We start from the raw sequence: 19,191 nt of genomic DNA on the forward strand, positions 1-19,191 counted from the left end.
CACCCGCTGTGGCGTCTGCAGAGCTGCATCACGCTCCTCCCTCCTGCTGGCAGCGCGGGCACTTTCCACGGAAATAAGTGGCCAGAGACTGATGCCAGAGAGGGGAAGGATGGGACTGGAGTGACATTCAAATTTGAATTGACTGATGGCTTTCTTCCTCTGGGAAGTGTCAGAGGAATAATAAAGTGCCACTGGGAAGGTTAATCTGTAGACCAGCCCAAGCTTATCTACCGAATGAAGTTATTTGGATCTTGGATTGATATCCCCCCCCTCTCAAGCCACATCTATGGATCATATCGGTGTCCGCTCTCTGTATCCCATGTATATTTAATGATGATTCATCCTAATGCCACAGATGATTAGTTTTCTGAAAAGAGCTTTTGATTGGTGGAAATGTAACGGTGAACAAACCGCGCTTGAGCGATCGCCTGCCACACCCCCGTCCTGCAGCATGCCCCATACTTTCGGGGGAAAGTACGAGCGAGTATTGTGGCAGATTCTTCAATATAAAATATTTCTGCTCTTTGGTTTTGTTTGCTTTGCTTTGCAGCAGCAATTATAATGGATTGGTGGATTGTTGGACTAATCAACGTTTTTAGGTAAATCACAAAAATGGAGGGGAGGGAGAGACAATCATCACAACATCATCACAGCAACAATAGAGGAAAACCGCACACAATTTTCGTGCTTCAGTTGAATTTTCATTATGTTTGGGGTGTGTGTCTGTGTGTTTGTTTGCGGTTGCACGAACCTCTGTCTGCAGAGGAGGAGGGTGCTATGCACTGGACTCTGGACACGTTTCCAATGAAACAAAAGGAATCAGCAGTGTGGAAGTGGCAGTGGCAGTGGCAGCAATGCGCTCGCTCGCTGTTCATGAGGCTGAACAAGCCCCAAAAAATAAATGATAATAAATGAGCAGAGCAAACAAAAGAGAAGCAGAGGAGCAGAAGTACTCTGGAGAGCCACAGTAAAACAGAGAGAGGGGAGAGGGGAGAGGAACAGTAAACAATTACCCGGACATCTGGATGGAGCTGCAGCAGCAGCAGCGGCAGAGTGAATACCGAATCAAGTGGAACAACCTACTGGAGTGGACAGTGGATCCGAATGCTGCCTCTCCGATGTACAGGTGCAGTGCAGCATGCTGCTGCTGCTGCTGCTGTTGATGCCTTGCCTCATGGTTTATGGACTAATCATAAAAGCTAAACTCTCCCTGCCTCGATGGACTGACGATGGACAGTAAATTGTGGATTTTTATTGCATGATTGGTCAGAGGAGTGGAGAGGAGCATTCCATTCCCAGTGAAAATCTGTCAGTGCTGACCCTTTAATGTTAGGGAAAACCCACAACAACCTTTCTCTCTGTGGCATATTCCCAATGAACTCCAACTCCGACGTCTCACAGTTGGCAAACAAACACACAGTCCAAACAAAGTCATAAAAATCAATTGCAATTAATCAAGTTGCATGTGTTTTTCCCCTGTTGCACCTCATCGGCGGCAACTTCATTATAAAACGACATGAGGCAGGCATCCGCCCAGCCTCTGTCCGACAGACATGCCCCTGTCTGCGGCACTCACTCGTACTCGTACTGGCACTGGCACTCCTCTTCGCTGCTTTGGTCAGGCATTAGCCGAAAAACAAATTAGCTTTTGAGCCGCCAGACTTCCATCTACTCCACCATCCAATCTCCTCAGAGACTTGTCTTGTCTTGTCTTCTCCTCTCTTGTATTTTCATCGCGCGCAGCAGAAGCCCTAGTTGACAGCAAGACGGACGGACGGGGATTTTCATAATGAAATTGAAACTTTTCTTGCCAATGGAATCTCCGAGACATAAGCCATAAGCTTCTTATTGCAGCCACTTTGCTCCAAATGCAGTTCCAATCCGTGGACTTGCTTTCCCACATGCTGTCAATACACGAAAAACTTTAAGTATTCCAGCGGCTTTTCACAGTGACCTGGGAACTGAGACTGAGACTGAGACAAGAAGTAAGAGAAGAGAAGAGATTTCCACTTTTACACTCGTTTGTGTGTGAAGTCAAATGCATTTTTGACATTTTGTTAATTAGAAAACTGTCGTAATGAATTTTCGTCACTGACGAAGAGAGGAGAGAAGTTCAGGCGGAGGAGGAGGAGATTGTAAGAGAAAGATACCTCCACACGGAGTAGTCTTTAATGGAAATGAGAGAAGGAATCGGTGGAAATATCCTGCAAGAAAGCTGCTTCAAAGATCTGTAAGCGGAGCGGGGGGCATCGCATCTGATGAAACATTGCAGCCAACATGAGTCTGGCTTTTTCGCTCAATAGAAAGTTCATGAAATTTCATAATGTGGATTTTTGTGTAATCGTAAAATTGTGTATCGAAAGATGTGGAAAGGGATGTCGAAATGTGTTGAACTTGGACTTGTGGGGCCCGCCCCTTGGTGTAATAATTAATTGGTGGAAAGGCTTTTTGGCGTTTTGGGAAAGCCACCGAGAGCGATAGATGTCTGTGTATGTGGAAACAATTATCACAGCACAGCAGTGAAGGAGAATGAAAGGAAAGAGAAAAAAATACCCTAAAGCCGTGTCGAAGTGGAAGCAGAGAAAGAGAGAGAGAAGGCAGAAAGCCAGCCAGCAAACTGTGCGACTAAACTAAGAGTTTAACTAAAACTAAATCAGAGCGACAACTATCACTTTGAGTCGAGTATTTTGTGCGGCAATATGCATCGAAGCCACGAACAACTTTTACCCGAAAAGGTTGTTTTCAAATTCACTCCCAGCTGCTGGCAACATTACCTACCTTTCGCCTGGCCTCAGTGCCCCGTGCCCCGTGCCCCATCCTTCTGCTGGCCACCTCTTTCTCCTCCTATTGTCGATATACATTAATTTTTGTCATCACCGAACCCCAGATAAAGCCACAGGATAGGCCACTCTTCGGACTACTCTTCCACTTTGGACTCAGAGCCAGAGCCGGAGCCACCTGCACTGAACTCCCAGGCGGCAGTCGGCCTCGGAGGCCTCCACCTGGCAAGCGGTCAGGTTTTGTCGCAGTGCCCCCCCCGGGCTCTTTGTGTGTGTGTGAAAGGTTTTTCTCAGCCAAGATCACTTTACCTTACCCGGGGGGCAGTAGGGAACGGCCATGCAGGATGTTTCTTCCATTTTCCATTCGATTCAGTTAAATTGAAAGCAAAATGCTTTGATCCCCCCCCCGGGAAAAACCAACGCAGCAAGTGGGTTAAAAAAGAATTACAATTGTATGTGGATGGGTCCCTAGGGAGAAGCCAAAGAAAGTGGTAATCGGAAGCCAGACACTGCGTGCCACTTTCAGCGATAGAACAGACGCAGAACTGCACACATGATATATGTATGAGTATGGCAGAGGTCATAAGAAGTGCCACAAAGAAGGAGACGGGAGTCAAGTGGCTCGAACTTTGCTTCACCGGGGGATTGCTGGATTTGTGGCTGGTAATTAGCCACATAAACCATAAACCCAGTTCAGTTGGAGGCCATTAGGATAGTCGGCATATCTCTCACTCTCTGCCAGCAGCAGACATTTATTGGCAATAGGCACGATCATGGTGATCATGGTGCACTGGGGCATGGGGCATAAGGCATGCTGACGACGTACATTCATACATATGTGGCGGGAGCAGCAGCAACTTTCGCTTTCCACTCGATCGGGCCGCCACAAGAGACACAAAGCCACAGGTCGCCAGGTAAAGTACAAGTACTCGTACTCGTACTCGTACTCGTACAATGCATGTTGCATGTGGCATGAGAGTGTGGAGTGGAGTCGGAGCGGATTCGCAGTCGGAGGCTCTGGTCGCGCGGTGGTTTAACTGTTTAAATAATTATTACTTGTTCGTCACTTGCGCAAAAATTGCCCGTTTACCGTTGCTCTGTTAGTTTTTCTCTGGCCAAAAAAAGAAAATAATGAAAAACAAGTCTTTTGTCTGGAAAGAGAAGAGGTGTTCACGCTCCGCTGCCAGTCCTAACAAGCAGCTTGAAGACATTTTAATAAGAACACTTTGTGGATGGGTTGGGCGGGGAGGGGAGGGGAGTGTGCGTGGCGACAGTTATGAACCCAATTACCCCACACACCAACTCAAGCCGAACTCTGCGGCTCTGCTACTGATTCTCACCACACCACTGCACACACCTCACCTGTACATCAAAGTTGCAAACATACATACATAAACATACATACATACATACATACTTAAATGAAAGGTGATATCCATGTACATACCAATTTGTATGTGCAAAGGTCCTGCAGTGGCCGCTTTCACGCGCTCCCATTTCTTCCTATTATCATACCTCATACGCTTATTCTCTCCCTCCCTCCCTCTCCTCTCTCTCTCTCTCTTCATAAGCAGTTCTCACACATGAAAACCTCAGCTGCTGTTGCTGCTGCGACAGCAAACACTTAACGGTTATTTTGCCTTTGCGGCTTGCGCTTTGACGCTTTGTCATGTTTAGCACTCGCTCCCTCCCTTTCCCTTTCCCTTTCCCGCTTCTACTCATTTTAGGTACAGGGAAGAGAAAACAATGAGGAATAAGCGTAGCAGTGGCTCTATAATTAATTAGGCGCGGCCCCGACGCCATGCTTTCTTCCGGGAGCCCAGCAATTGGGTTGCACTTTTTCCACCAGGCAGAAAGGCAGGAAGAGGCGTGCGCCCGCCCATCTTCTCTCTCAGCTTGGAAAGCTTTCCAGTAAATTAATTAAGAGCTTTATACGCTGCGTACGCTTCCAATCGACCACATTACAAATTCGTATTTTTAATATGTTTCTGCATAATCATGGATCATTCATTTGATGGAATTACCAGCACTCAATCAGAGCCACGTCTCCAGGGTCTCCAGGGGTATCTTTAGCTTTCTTTCGTGTCCATTTTCGGAATTACTATTACATTGCTGCGTGATGCTTGCTGCTTGCTGCTTGGTTGTTACATTTCTGCCATTCGCCAGCTTCTTCACCTTCTTGCGGCGATCCCTAAGTATCGTCGTAAGCTGCAGTAATCGACAGTAATTACAATGCAATTTTGGTTAATTACCTCCTAAGACGAGCAAACGTTACTCTCACTTTCCTGCGGTGTGGAGTGCGGATAGATGAATGGATGGACGGATGGATGGTCCATAAAAACGCAATCTTTGCAGCTTTCTGAAAGCTCCGATGATTTGATTGACGCCTCGAGGAAGGCGGCGGCGTACGCAGGCACCGGCACTACAGACTACTGCAGTAATCGGGGTATGCGACGACTGACCAAGCAAATGTTGACAAGTGAATGGTCTTTGGCTTTCAGTGCCAGAGGGGGCATGCCACAGCGCACAGCCAGCACAGTCGGTAGTAGCATCTACTGCTGCGGCTGTGGCAGAGTTTAATTGACGTTTGCCGCTGGCCGCTGGCGGCTGTTAAAATGCATTCACAGAAACCATTCACAGATATATCGCACAGATATGTATCCCCCCTGATGGACAACAGTGAGCCTGTGCCTCACAACGGTAAAAGCACGTTAGGCACGCTCGAACGATTAACAGTTTCATCACAGCAATAGATACGTACACTAGATGGAGTTTTTTATCTTCCAAAAATCATTACAATTGAATAATTAACACTTATTTATTTGGCAACTGAACTAAACTAACTCATGACTGTCGTAAATAATACCTGAAAACTCAGTCAAAGGAGCACAAACCATTGCGTTGATGGGGGAAAGTCAGAGACTGTTCTTGGGTATTGGGATTGGGCAGCGTTGCCTGGACCACAGCTAACATGGAGGGGCTCGAATTGTGTGAATGCCACAAAGCATAACATTGTGGCAGTGCAATTCTTTCCACTTAATTGCGATGCAGCTTGCTGCAACAGCGAGACAGAGAGAGAGATGCATCTTGGCGTGACTTCTAATGCCCATTGAGTGCTCATCCAGCCACAGCCACAGCAACAGCAACAGCTCCAGCTATGAGATGGCGGTTAGACACAGACATTAAGTGCAATGCGCAGATCCCGCCCCTCCACGTTGCTATCTTCTCGTCTCATCTCATTATTTTCCACTGCCCGAAAGCAGAGAGCGTGCAAATTTGTGCACTTTATGCTCTGTGGCATAACAATTACCGCGCTCGCGGTTCGCTCTCTCGCGAATATCCATAGAATGTGCTTATAATTGATGCATTTTTCTTTTTCCTTGTTTTTGCAGGGTGCTGAGGCCTCCAGGCGGCGGTTCCAGCGACATCTTCGGCTCGGATATGCCGCAGACACCCAGGAACGTGAAGAACCGCATGGTTTCCAACATATTCTCCGTCGAGAAGGATAATAGCGTGAAGAACACCGGTAAGCGGAGGGCAGGAGATGGAAAGCCCAGAGGTCCCGAGATCCCCACTCTCCTCCAAATAGATGTTTTCCCCATCCATTTGCCATGTCCAGTGTCCCCCCGAAAAGGCTTATCTTATTTATTTGTGCTTTTCCCTTTGCTTTTTGTGAATCCCCTTGGAGATGCTTATTGAAATGTCTATCGTTTTCTTGTTCTCGTTCTCGTTCTCCCCTCTCCTTCTTTTCCTCCCCGCTCTACTGTTTTCTCTTTTTTTCTTTTCTACGTATCTTTGCAGTACGACAAGGAGCTCACAGATTCTATTTCATTGGTACTTGAGAATATACTCGTATATGTTATTTGTTGTATGAATCACACACTCATTCCCTTCTGTTGTTATTGTACATTTCGTTGCTAATTTCGTGTTTACCAAAATGCAAGTTTCCCCCGTTGGAGCACCCCTTAGACCTCCACCCCACTGAACCACCTGTCCACCTGTAATCCATAATCCACAATACACAATCCCCCAGAGTAGAGATCATCTCTGCAACACTGCAAACCAGTTTCCCACACTCGACCACACGCCACCTCCAACTCCGCCTTCTCCAATCTTGTGATGACATTTTGAATGCATTCAGATACTATGTAGAGGCGAGCCACAAAGAACGAACCACTCAAGGCAATCCATTCACTCCACTCACCCACCCACTGATACACTGATCCACTGTTGTCCACTCTCGTACCTCCGTCCGTACCTATCTGTTTCTCTATGCTTTTAGAACAATCAAAACAGTCTTAACTGCTCTCTCAACAACACCACCAACAACAACAACAACAACAACAACAATCCACTAATTTCAATATCTTTTGTTTCTTTTGGTTTTCCTCTTTCCGTTCGTTTTTATTCCGTTTTGATGATGCTTTCGATGATGATGTGCTACAATAGGTGATAATCCGCGTCGCGGTCAGAAGACTGTCGACTCACACTCTCGACTGTTTGGGGAGCCCATGCGTCCCATCACACCTGGCAAGAACCACATGAAGAGCAGCATTCCCTTTGGCCAGAACACAGAGACTGCCGCTGCCCAGAAGCTGCTGACCAATGGCAGCAGCACCACCAACGGAGCCACCGCCAATGGCCACTATAACGGAAAGAGCGGATCCGTGTCCTCGGCCTCGTCGTCAGTCTCGTCCTCGACCGAGAACCTCAAGATGAACAGTGGCTCCCGATCAGGTAATGATACACTTTCAAGTACAAAATTCAACAATTATAACTAGCAAAGTAGTCACTGAGACCAAAGTTTCACCTGTCAAGAGTTTGAGCCTACATTTGTGGGTGTTTGGGTTCAGTCTCACACGAGGCAACGAAGTGGAGTTATTGCTCTGATTATTTCGTTATTTTGTAGTGTGAAAAAAGTGCGTGAAAAATAAGTAAAAATTCTGATTTATATTTTCTCATATGTTTCGGTCTGTCACACGAAAAACAAAATAAATTCTCGCCCCCCGAATCGAATCAAAACGAATTCCTGGTTAAATCATCGGTTGTCGTTTATACTGGCATCTTGCAACAGTCTTCATCCGCAATATGAGCAGTGAGTATTAGTAGCAGTAGTAGTGCCCTGTCCTGCCTGCATCCCTCCTGCATCTTGGCATCCTTCATCCCCTTCATCCGTCCGCCTGCCATTAGGAGCTGAAGAATTCGCAGAATCCAAACAAAATAAGCAAGCAATCAATAAGGAGTGTCCCGAAGTTCTTGACATCGACCAGCCGTGCCTGGACCTCGAAGTGGGAGACGTGCCAAAGGACAACGAGATCTATACGGAGTCCGGAAAGCGCGACGTCCGCATACAGTCGCGTCAAGACTCTGCCAGCAACGTGAAGCAGCCACACTCTCTGGACAAGATGCACAACGAACCAGATCTCAAGGAGCCCCTGTCCCTCTGCCCCGACTATGGGAAGGAGGCGCATGATCCGTGCAACGCACGCAATCCCATCACGGGTCTCGGCCTCAACGGGGATGGCGTGGGTGGCCTGAAGCCCGTGAAGCAGAAGATTCGAGGTCGAGCTCCTACACCTACACCTCACACTTTTACTCCACCCGAGCGAGATCTTAGCTTGTAGAAGTAGATTCAGTAGCTCAGGCTCAGCTTAGTGTCTACACCACAAACATCCATTTTGAGACTCTGCTAATCCGCATTTTCTTTGTTCTCTATTCAACAGAGGGAAATCCCGTGACCGGTGAGGGATACAGGCCCGGTGGAACGGACTACATCCAGGCCGCCGGCTCGACCAATAACGGCAGCAACGGCGGTAACAATGGCAACGGTGGCAATTCGGTGGTCAACAAGAACCGTGTGCCCCCGGGCGGCTACTCGTCGGGACTCTGGTAATGGAAAGGGACGCTGCCCAAGTCCCAGTACAAGCGAGCGACATGGGCCACCAATACAAGCGACACCAGAAGAAAAACAAGCGACAACAAAACACACAGTTCTACTACCCACTACCCCCCTTACATGATATATACGAATAACCAAACAACCCAATCCAATCCATTGCAAAACAGTGCAGAACCACACATGGAGCAAAGCCACTTGCAGCCACACCACCTACCTTCAGCAGGCTGGAAATGAAGCTCTGGCAGCAGACAGACAGCAGAATACAAAAAACCAAAACGAACACAAAATATTTGCTCAAATCGTTCAGCACTGCGAACCCCAACCCACATCCCCACTGAGGAGATGGTTGAGAGCTGAAGTGAAGCATCAAAGCTCACAGCACACACCTAACCAACCAGCCAGCACTTTTGCATTAATCCACAGGCATAAAAGTTAATTCTATTTTGAATTTTGTGTACCACAAGAGCCCTGCCCTGCTGCAATGGAGAGATCCTCGTGGATTCGGGGTGATGGGGACTGCTGGACTCCAATTGAACACGTGCGGCGGCACGTGGGACACTCTTAATTATAGTTGCATCAATGTAATACACGCCACGACACATCTAAAACATTATATTTATACCAACTGACTCACCATCACCCCCCCTCACACCCATAAACCCAATACATACTCGTACATAATATACATTACATACATATTACATATGTAATTTAACAGTACGCTTGCACGTACTAATGTGCACGTACTAATTAAGTGTAAAAATACGAATTCGAACCCGAATATTTGTTCAATAAAAATCTTTTCGTACATAATGTGCATTTCAAAAACGTTTTTGAATATGAGCGGGCAGCGTTTATTGCCAAAATCTCTAAAAACGAGCAGGGACATGTGAGACGCTTCTTAAGCGTCATAAATTTTATACACGGTACTCAGTATAATGTACCTTATTTATTTATTTTTTTCCAATTTTACATTTGACAATTTACATTTTTTCGACATATGTTACTACATTACTTGGTACGCCAACACGCTCTTTTTGCTCGCCCCTTGCTGTGTGTACACACCGGATTTTCGCCCTTTGTGGAATTCTGGATGCAAAACTTGGTTGAATCAGAGTGTGAATGGGAGAATATGCAAAAAACAAATATAAGCTCGGAATGGTTTCTGCTAATTAACTTCAGTGTGGCTATAATAATGGACGGACAGACGGAATGGCGTTTTCAGTTTTCCGAGATTTGGGATTTTGCCCTTTTAGGCGGAATCAAGAAATATATGGTTTCAGTGTGAGCAAGAAGCAGTCTGGAGCCAAAATTTTCTGTGCTTTTTTTTCCTGAGAACCAGCCGACAAACAAGACGGACAGACAGACTTTTCAATCGACCGGGAATATTAATGCCAATCAAGAATATATGTTGCCTTTATGGGGTGCAAAGACGTTTCCTTCTGTTCGTTACATACATTCATACAAAAATAAAAAAAGCAAATTCGAACCTCGCTGGCGGCGAACATTCTTCTGGTACTTTATTATACCCGGTACTCGAAGAGTAAATAGGGTATTTGTGGGGAATAACGGATGTATATAACGCACAGAAGGAAACGTTTCCAGCATGAATAGCCGAGTCGATGTCTGACCGTCTTGTTTGACGCCTTGTTCTCAGAGACTACAGGCCAGAGTCACCAGAAATTGTGTGAAGACTCATGTGACATCACACTAAATCAAGTTTGTTTCAAAATTAAGGGCCCCCACAAAGGGCTGCTGTATCCCCCACTTTCGTATGAACTATCCATGCATATCAGATTATCGATTTGGGATTAGATTGGATCATTATTATAGCCTGAATGAAGATTTTAATTTGCAGTGGTTATGTTTCCTTGTTGTCATTCTTTCTCGCTCGCACATTCTGCCTCATGCAGTATGCGTCACTTGGGGAGGGTGGCGAGCTAAAAGGGTAAAGTGATATGGAAAAAATGTATTATGTCAAATTTGAAAAAAACCACTAAGATGCAGATATACTGACTGAGTACCGGTACTAACCATAAAGTTTTCTCTTGACGGTGAGGTTTCTCTTGATCTCAATTACCTATCTAAAAACTGTATGCAAAAATTGTTAGCGGAACCGGTATAAAAGTTGTGACGCGTACAATGCGTCACACAGACGTCCCTACTCGTTTTAACTGTATATTTTTAAAATGAGAAGGTATTTTTCTGAGGGTCAGACGGTAATATTTAATCAATAAATCTACGGTAACACTGATGCGGCCCAGCCGCAAACAAAAAAATGGCTGTGATTTTTGCACGACAATTTGAATTTTTCCAATTTAAAAAGTGAAATGCAATCAGACCAAGTGCCAAATGCGTGACTGCTAAGATGTTGACGACGCGGGGGCCTCGATGTACTTCAAAGCAGCAGCCAAAATCGTCGTAGGACACGAAACGAAGTTCCAACAACCACAAAATCTGTTCCCGTCCGGTCCCCCAAACCACTTGCATACGAACACACACGCACTCGGCAGCAGAACACACACACAAACTCGCAGACAGTTGTTGGTGCAGACAGACAACAATCCTCCCAAGTATGGAAGGAATGGACCTTTGGACATCGATGTTCTCGGCAGACTTGGAGGAGGACGAGGAGGAGATCGAGCAATATGCCAATGAGAACGGCCTGGACAGCAATCCTGCCGGCGACAGTGATGACATTCTGCCCGAGGAAGACGATGATGAAGAGGAGGAGGGAGAGGGAAGGACTGCCAGTGGCGATGGGAAAACAAAAGAGCCCGATTTAGATGATGATGCCATATTTGACTTCGATCTGGAGCCGATTGTAAGCATTGGCGAGTCACAGCCCCCTCCGCAGCTGGCGCTTACTGATCCACCTGAAACATCTGTGCGACTGTCGGGAGTGGTCACGCGGCCCACCACCTCGCAGATCAATGCAACCGATGCGAACGGCGTACCCATCAACTATGAGCTGGGCGTCATCTACATCTGCCCAGCATGCGGGGAGGAATTCCGGCAGCAGGATCTCTGGAAACGCCACATGAACCAGATGCACCAGTTCAACACGCGCCGCGGCCTCAATTTCATGGCCATGGACAAGCTCTATCATCGGTGCCTGGAGTGCAACAAACGCATCGCCATGCACAGCCGGGAGAACCTGCTGAAGCACAAGTTCACCCATTTGCCGTTTCGGTGCACCAAGTGCTACATCTGCAAAAGGGAGTACAAATACAGGTAAGTCTGGAGAGAGAGACAGAGAGAGAGAGACCCTAGAAGGATGCTTACCTATGCTGAAATTCCTTGCAGACAAGACCTCATGGTCCACCTGAGGATGGTCCATTGCGACGAAGTGGTGGCCATGATGCGGGAGGGCTTCAACTTGGCGGGGCGCAAGACGCGGGTAAGGGAGCCACGCACAGAGCAAATGCAACGCAAAGACCCGTTTCCCGAGGAGAATGATGATCGAAACGATATTCTCGAGCCGGAGGTTGAGACTACGCCAGCCATGGTGGAGGGGGAAGCGCCGCAGAGGAGACGCAAGAAGCGCTACCAAGGCGGTCCCTCCGGCGATGGTGGTGCGGATCTTTGCGAGGACTACATCCATTACATGTGCCCCGATTGCGGCACTGAGTGCGACACCCACGCCCAGTGGAGTCAGCACATTGAGTTTGTCCACGACTACGTTAGCCGCAGGGGCCTTAACTTCATCAGCGTGGATATGCAGATGCAGTGCCTCGAGTGCAAGAAGGTGAGAGCTTGGCCTTGGATATTTACATAGTACTTAAATGTTAACGCTCCTTCATTCTGCAGATTGTCATCCCCAACACGATCAAGACGCTGCGGGCCCACAAGTTTACGCATCTGCCGCAGCCCGAGTGGCTGCGCTGCAAACTGTGCTACAAGGGCTACAGGGAACACCACGAGCTAGTCACACATCTGCTGAAGCAACACCAGCTGGAGTCGCTGATGCCGGAGGAGTCGCCGGATACATCGCCCGTGAAAAGGACAGATGGCGGTGGCGACGACTGGGAGGACCATGGCATGGGAAACGGCAGCGCCTTCGATGACGTTTCGCCGCACTTTGAAGATGTTCCGCGAAGGGGAGGCCGCATCGGGAGCGATGACATCTACGAGCCACACATCGACTACCTGTGTCCGCAGTGCGGCAAGGAGTTCATCGAGAAGAAGCACTGGCGCACCCACGTGGTGCAGGTGCACGGCATGAACGATGTGACGAAGCTCAACTTTGCGATCATCAACGATCGGCAGTTGAAGTGCACGGAGTGCGCCAAGATCATAACGAACGCCTACGGCATACAGAACGCCCAGCAGCACAGGATTACGCACCTGCCATTCAAGGCGTACGCCAGGTGCCGCAAGTGCCACAAGTCCTACACGGATCGCAAGGGTCTGGTCAAGCATCTGGCCACCTACCATCGTGTGGGCTACGTGCCGCGCAAGAATCTCAAAATGGGCGGACGAGGGGCCCGGCTGTTTGAGTCGCCCAAGCACCAGCGCAAACAGATTGTGACCCTGGGCAAGGAGACCTACGAGATCATCTTCCTTGACGAAGAGCAGGCGCACTCAAGTGTCGACGAGGAGAACGACTTTGGAGAGCAGATGCAGATGCCGGATGAGGATGACTTGCCCAGTGTCAGTGCGGGACTGCCGCCGCCCAATCCGAATCGCTACAAGTGCGTGGAATGCGGAACGTTGTTCCCCACCCAAGTGGCTCTCAAGTTGCACATTAGCGAGGCACATGCGTTGCGGGATCCCCCTCCGTACGGGGCACCGAAGAAGGTGGAAAAAGGCCCGGGGAAGGAGGATGCACTCCGGAAGAGGAGACTAGGATCAGCGGAAGCATTAATACCATCAGCAGCAGCAGCGGCAGCGGCCACAAGCGGCCCATCGGCGGGCACCGTGGAGCAGAACTACATATTCCTGTGCCCCTCGTGCGGCGAGGAGTACAAGACACAGTTTGAGTGGCGCCGCCACATCAACGAGGCCCACAACTTCGACAAGAGGCAGTATCTGAATATGCGGCAGCTGGACAAGTACCGCTACCAATGCACCCAGTGCAACGACATTGTGTGCAACTCCAAGCTGAAGGGCCTGCAGGACCACCACTTCCGGCATCTGCCCTTCCGCCTGTACCTCAAGTGCCTCGTGTGCGGCACTTGCTACAACCACAAGCCGAACATTGCCGCCCATCTGAGGACGCGGCACAACGTCTACGAGCGGGAGACGCCCTGGCGGGAGCTTCAGACCAAGCCGCAGTACTCGTATGTTCAGGCTAAGGAGAAGGACAGGGATACGGTCGCCAAGAGCAGGCCACCAAAGTCACCTGCACCACCGCCTGCAGTTGTCGCCTCATCCTCTGGCTCGAGCGTTGGCAGTCGCCCGCTCTGGCCGCAGTCCGAGAAGCGGCCCACACGGCCGGCCGGACTGAACACTCTGGAGGACAGCATCTCGTACCACAATGCGGTGGACATGGACTTCATCACGTACTACTGCCCCAAGTGCAACAAGAACTTCGACTCGCACGCATTCTGGCGCAAGCACATCGTGGAGCATCACAACTTCAACAGCCGCGAGGGGCTAAACTTCCGGCAGATTGACATCCACCATTACTTGTGCCTGGAGTGCTACAAGCGTGTCACCGTCACTCACACCAAGGGCGCCATCGGGCAGCTGCAGTCGCACAAGTTCCGCCATCTGCCCTACCGCTCCTTCAAGTGTCTCACCTGCAACGGAGAGTTTGTCCGCAAGCAGATGTTCTTCAAGCATCTGAATCGGGACACCAATCGGTGCGACAACAAGCCCAACGCCGAGAAGGAGTTTGATGACGAGGAGCACGAAGCGTGTGGCGATGCCTCCACAGAAGATGCAGACGCAGAAGCATCTGCCTATCGACTGATGTGCCCCCAGTGCGGCGACGACTTCACCACCAGCAGCCAGGGGATATTGCGCAATCACCTCAACGTCACCCACGGCCTGGGCAAGCAGCTTCTGCACATTCGGAAGGTGGGCGAGGGGCTCTACCGCTGCAACGACTGCGACGAGGAGTTGGCTACGAAGAGCAAGTGTGTCCTGCAGCAGCACCGCTTCAAGCATATGCCCCATGCCGCCTACATTATGTGCCAACTATGCAAGAGCGGGACGGAGGAGAAGGCGGCTGAATTGCATAGCATGCGGGAGCTACATCAACACATCCACGAACACCATCCGGCAGTGGAAGTGAGCGACGAGAGGGTGCAGAGGTTGCGTCAACTAATAGACGAGGAGGAGGAGGCCGACGAGGACAGTCAGCCACCAGAAAACAGCGGCAATGGATCTGGCTCGACGGCGAACAATGGTCCGTATATGCCGCTACCGCCACATTTACTGGATGAGGTGGACGATTTGGATTTTGAGGATCAGTTTCTGCTAGGAGGGTGTTAGGGTGCATTACTCACAACACAACACCACACCTGCCACCCAATCCAAATCCCACTGTCCGCCAAAACGTGATCTTCCAGTGATCTACCGAAGAATCGAGTCTCTAATTGCTATGAGAGAATGAGCAAAGTATTCTTAGAGATTACCCAATAGACACCGTCTAACACCTAGTTTCCACTCATACTCATAGTTTAGCTTTAGTTCCTCTCACCTAAGTAGTTGTAAGTCCTCAAACCTATTTATTTGAACTCTCATCCACATTTCGATGACATTTTCAAGTCTACAATAATTTAACTGTACAACTAAAATGCTTTCAGTGCGAGAAGTAGATGATGATCGAGCTCTGGGCTCTGGACTAATCAGGAATTAGTCAGAACCACACACTCCCCCTCTGGGATAACGCTCTGTTTTAATAATGTTAATAAATACGCCATTCACTTTGAGATCTAATAGACATAATCGCCATATCTCGGCCATGCAGTGACAATCAATTCCAAATCACTGTCGTGGTAATTTCATCAAAATGATTACAAGAAAAGGTTTGCAGGTGTATATATAATTCTGTTTTATTAGTCATAAAGTTTAATTTCGATTATGCCCGAAACGCCCACAAGCCGCAGCAGGCTGCTGGAGCTGTGGAGCTGTTGCCGGCAACGTATTCTCTCTGCACTTGATTCACTCGCGAAGGGTAAACGTTAACTGGTCACTGGTCGAGGTCGAGTCAGTGATAAAAATACATACATTTGTGGAGGACCATACTCAGCTGCCTGGGAAACGGTGTCTCGTGGGTGAGGGACGATTATAATACGATATGTTCGGGATCCTCAAACTCCGCTCTAACACTAATAATAATAAATAGTTATAATAAATACTTTTGAAAAGCATAAACAATTGCACGCTCGTAAACATTTGCAACTAACTGATAATAATAATACGAATTCCAATACAGATACGAATTAACAGAATTGGCTTAAAATTAGACAAACTGATTGCATGGAATGATGTCTCCGTAACCCACATTCACATCCACTTTGTGCACGATGCGACCGACCCTCTTCCTATTCGACAATAGATGCAAAAATCCATTCTCTCTGTCTGTGTGTGGTTTAGTAACAATTTGTTGCTGCCCATTGCTGTAGTAGTGGTTGCTTGCTTGGCCTCGTGATCGTCATCGTGATCGTGATCACAGCGTTGGCATATTGCGCCGTCCGTTGCTGGGCCCCGAATCGTTCCCATCCTGTTGGGCCTTCTGCTTGGCCCGCCGCGCCTTCTGCCTCGTGTGCTCTATTTGAAAGTCTTCCACGCGCAGATTGAGCCGCATCATGTTGTTGATGATAAACTCCTCCTCCAGGATTTGTTCTGGCGGGGAGCGCATCACCGCCAGTGTCTCGCAGAGGCCAGTGCAGGTCTTGCGAACCTTGTGCCGACTCAGCGAGGCGCCGATTATGACCAGGGCTACCTTGAAGATAACCCGAATGCCCTCGGCCAGGAAGCAGTCCCACACGCGTAGCAGTGTCTCCCAGGGCAGAGTGCGAGTCATGCCGCAGAGGAACCACTCGGTCATGTATAGCAGCGGCTCCACTTTGTGCTTTTGCAGATGGCGATACACTGGCGGGCAGGTCTTCTTCAGCAGGCCCTCCAGTATGCCCGCATCGTTCTGTAAAACCTCCAAGCCAGGTATGAAGTAGTCCTGCAGGTAGCTGCAATATCACATAATAGATGTATAATGAAAAGCTCTTGGAATGTGATGAGGTTGACTTACACATCACACACGCTCACAAACACCCAAAAGGCGTCCTCTGCTGGCAGATGCATCAATAGGAATGCGGCTATCGGTGCCTGCGCTTGACAGAATCCCACCTTGGGGTTGTATATGGAGTAGGCCTTCAGCACGTTGAAGAGCTCTATTTGGCCGACCTTCTGTTCATCGAGAAACATTTCGTGGAACGGAAACTGACGGTGCTTGTCCTTCTTAATCTCCTCGATGGTTGCCGGGTTGCCAGGCTTCTCCAGCAGCTCTTTGTAGACATTTGGATTCCTATTTTTGAGGAGATATGCTCCGGATAAATAGAACCAGGCCTTGGGCCGCACAGACTTGGGAATGCCCTTGCGACAGCGATCACGAATCTGCAGAAATTACATTAAACATTTAATGGAATGAAGAGGAATGGAAGAGAGTGGATCTAGCTCACCTTTTTGTAGTTCTTCGACATGTAGATGGACCAATTTTCGATCATGTTCAGCCATTTCTTCTCGCGAGCTATGATCTGGGCCTTGGAAAGGGGCTCTTTGGGCTTGTCTGTGCGCTGAAAGCCGCCGTAGAAGCCATTGCGATCGGGGCAGCTAGAGACGGTCGAGCACAGGGAGATGGTGTCCAGTGAGCGCGGTGCAGTGGCCATCGCCAACGCCAACTCTCCTGCCGCAACGACAGCAAACTGAGGGCACAGAAAGTACGAGTGTTACATTCAAGTACGCCCACAACCATCCCATTATGTATGCAAACTCAAAGCGAGAGGGACAGACAGATAGAGCCACTAGTAATTTGCATTTCGTTATTATTTTTATTGTGCCTACAAGTACCCTCGAATGGGATGGGATAAAAAGTGCGCAATTAAGTGCTCAGTGGCCCCCCACCCCAATGCTCTCTGAGCAAAATTACTCATTTCCATTTCCATGCTCGACAGAATTTGGGCAATCTTGGTCGTCGCACTCTTATCACAGCATTATTATCATTAGATTGGGGAAACCCAAGGAGAGGATCTTCAATGAGGGATGTCCGTGAAGCACTGGTGCGCACCTTGTGGTCATCCTTGTGGATCAGCTCCAAGCAGTCGATGCTGTGGCGGAAGTGCGAGAAAAATAGGGACGGCATGGCCTGCCTAGGCGACTATGCGGAAAAATGTGCCTGAACACTGCTGTTTATAGGAGCTGCAAGTGCCCAGCTCTTGGATAAACAGCTGTTAATTGGTTACTTAATCGAACAATTACTCAGCCGCCACTTGCTGAAGTCTTTCGAGTGAAAGCACTGCGCAGAAAGGGAATCTGGTCCCCTGCCCTGCCCAGCACTGCCGGATGCATGGCCCTGCCTAATGAGAGAATTGCAAGTGCGCCAACTGCAACTGCAAGTAATTGAGGCAACTGTGCCGAGCCTGCAGCTCACCTCACTCAAATAAACAGCTGGGGAAAAAAACGAGCGAAAGATCAGAGAAAATCAGAATGTAAAGAAAATTAGCCACTTTTCCGCTGATTGCTGCGGCGACCGACCTCGGACAATCGGAATTAGAACCTTATCTGCGGACTGCGGGGCGAGTCATAAAACATGATCGCATTTAGCACAAGCAAACATGGAAAGGTTCCACCGCGCGACGACAGCACGTCACGACGCCCCTGGGCATGGCATGCCACCCACCATTACAACTTTTCGGTTTCTTCGCGCTGGCTACCAGTTTCCCCAAATCCGAATAACATGAGGCATTCCCCATTTGTGGAACTCTACTCTTCATCTCGCCCAGGTGTGTCAAGAACATACACACGGCATGTACATATGTAACAATTGCGAGAGCGCTCTCTGGAAAGCGACAGACAGACACATTACTTTGATTTTGCCTACGCGCCCCGAAAACAAGTGTCTCTATGTGTGTGGAGGCCCTCTACGTGCTACGAGCTACCGTGATTCTCCGTTTAACTGTGTGTGCGCGCACTATACAATACATACCAATTGTTATTATTAACCAACGCCTCCCGTCCGCCCCCACATACGTCGTCGTGTAAACTTTTTGCGTCACCTTTTGCTATGCTCTTCTGGTGCTGCTGCTCCTGTGGTCGCGTCGTGGAATGCGCGATATGTAGTAGTTTCCGCGTAGCTTTCTTTTCATAAAGCAGCGTTGCACTTTCGGGTTTGGGTTCGCAACACTTTGCGCCCGCACAATGTGTAGGAATTGTTATTATTAACCAACGTCTCCCATCCGCCCCCTTCTAAGAGAAATCGTCAGGTGTGCAGTGTGGCTGAAGCTCAAAAATATATAGTATATACCAAAAAGCTGATGCAGTTGCCAATTGGCAATCGACAACAGT

The 19,191-nt window shown here is 48.7% G+C and overlaps 3 protein-coding genes and 1 long non-coding RNA gene across 13 annotated transcripts in view; 2 read left to right on the forward strand and 2 right to left on the reverse strand.

The window, feature by feature from the left end:
- Window positions 1–8,759, forward strand: part of LOC117898417 (microtubule-associated protein Jupiter) — a 26,749-nt gene extending 17,990 nt beyond the window's left edge. For 3 of the 8 annotated variants that reach the window (XM_034807790.1, XM_034807788.1, XM_034807789.1), the window contains 6 exons: window positions 6,173–6,306; window positions 6,582–6,614; window positions 7,230–7,517; window positions 7,855–7,875; window positions 7,971–8,342; window positions 8,504–8,759. In XM_034807790.1, the coding sequence (XP_034663681.1) occupies window positions 6,173–6,306; window positions 6,582–6,614; window positions 7,230–7,517; window positions 7,855–7,875; window positions 7,971–8,342; window positions 8,504–8,673 (1,018 nt within the window). In that variant the 3' untranslated portion in view covers window positions 8,674–8,759. The remainder of the gene's footprint in view (window positions 1–6,172; window positions 6,307–6,581; window positions 6,615–7,229; window positions 7,518–7,854; window positions 7,876–7,970; window positions 8,343–8,503) is intronic. The other 5 variants (XM_034807792.1, XM_034807791.1, XM_034807794.1 and 2 more) reach the window with 5 other exon arrangements.
- LOC117898412 (zinc finger protein 208) lies at window positions 1,427–16,082 on the forward strand. Of its 2 annotated transcripts, XM_034807782.1 has the most exons (4): window positions 1,427–1,430; window positions 11,254–11,913; window positions 11,986–12,427; window positions 12,490–16,082. In XM_034807782.1, exons 2-4 carry the CDS (start codon window positions 11,255–11,257, stop codon window positions 15,118–15,120), a joined length of 3,732 nt encoding a protein of 1,243 aa, XP_034663673.1. In that variant the 5' UTR covers window positions 1,427–1,430; window position 11,254; the 3' UTR covers window positions 15,121–16,082. The 2 variants fall into 2 exon arrangements, with proteins under 2 accessions (XP_034663673.1, XP_034663672.1); XM_034807781.1 differs by lacking the exon at window positions 1,427–1,430 and having other exon boundaries at window positions 10,936–11,913.
- On the reverse strand, window positions 4,722–5,097 carry LOC117898418. The gene is made up of 2 exons (XR_004649139.1): window positions 5,033–5,097; window positions 4,722–4,971 (listed from the first exon to the last, which is right to left on the reverse strand). It is a non-coding gene; the product is annotated as an uncharacterized LOC117898418 (long non-coding RNA).
- LOC117898416 (TBC1 domain family member whacked) lies at window positions 15,662–19,109 on the reverse strand. 2 transcript variants are annotated; one of them, XM_034807787.1, is made up of 4 exons: window positions 18,833–19,109; window positions 17,310–17,552; window positions 16,880–17,244; window positions 15,662–16,817 (listed from the first exon to the last, which is right to left on the reverse strand). In XM_034807787.1, exons 2-4 carry the CDS (start codon window positions 17,514–17,516, stop codon window positions 16,301–16,303), a joined length of 1,089 nt encoding a protein of 362 aa, XP_034663678.1. In that variant the 5' UTR covers window positions 17,517–17,552; window positions 18,833–19,109; the 3' UTR covers window positions 15,662–16,300. The 2 variants fall into 2 exon arrangements, with proteins under 2 accessions (XP_034663678.1, XP_034663677.1); XM_034807786.1 differs by having other exon boundaries at window positions 18,903–19,108.
- Between the last annotated feature and the right edge of the window lie 82 nt (window positions 19,110–19,191).

This window comes from Drosophila subobscura, chromosome O (assembly GCF_008121235.1).
Source record: "Drosophila subobscura isolate 14011-0131.10 chromosome O, UCBerk_Dsub_1.0, whole genome shotgun sequence".
NCBI classification, from domain to species: Eukaryota; Metazoa; Arthropoda; class Insecta; order Diptera; family Drosophilidae; genus Drosophila; species Drosophila subobscura.

Coding starts and splice junctions, on each gene's coding strand:
- LOC117898412 (XM_034807782.1), top strand. CDS start 11,255: ATGGAAGGAATGGACCTTTGGACATCGATGTTCTCGGCAGACTTGGAG. Junction 11,914..11,985: donor AAAAGGGAGTACAAATACAG/GTAAGTCTGGAG, acceptor AATTCCTTGCAG/ACAAGACCTCATGGTCCACC. Junction 12,428..12,489: donor AGTGCCTCGAGTGCAAGAAG/GTGAGAGCTTGG, acceptor TTCATTCTGCAG/ATTGTCATCCCCAACACGAT.
- LOC117898416 (XM_034807787.1), bottom strand. CDS start 17,516: ATGGCCACTGCACCGCGCTCACTGGACACCATCTCCCTGTGCTCGACC. Junction 17,245..17,309: donor TGTCGAAGAACTACAAAAAG/GTGAGCTAGATC, acceptor TAATTTCTGCAG/ATTCGTGATCGCTGTCGCAA. Junction 16,818..16,879: donor TTTGTGAGCGTGTGTGATGT/GTAAGTCAACCT, acceptor GTGATATTGCAG/CTACCTGCAGGACTACTTCA.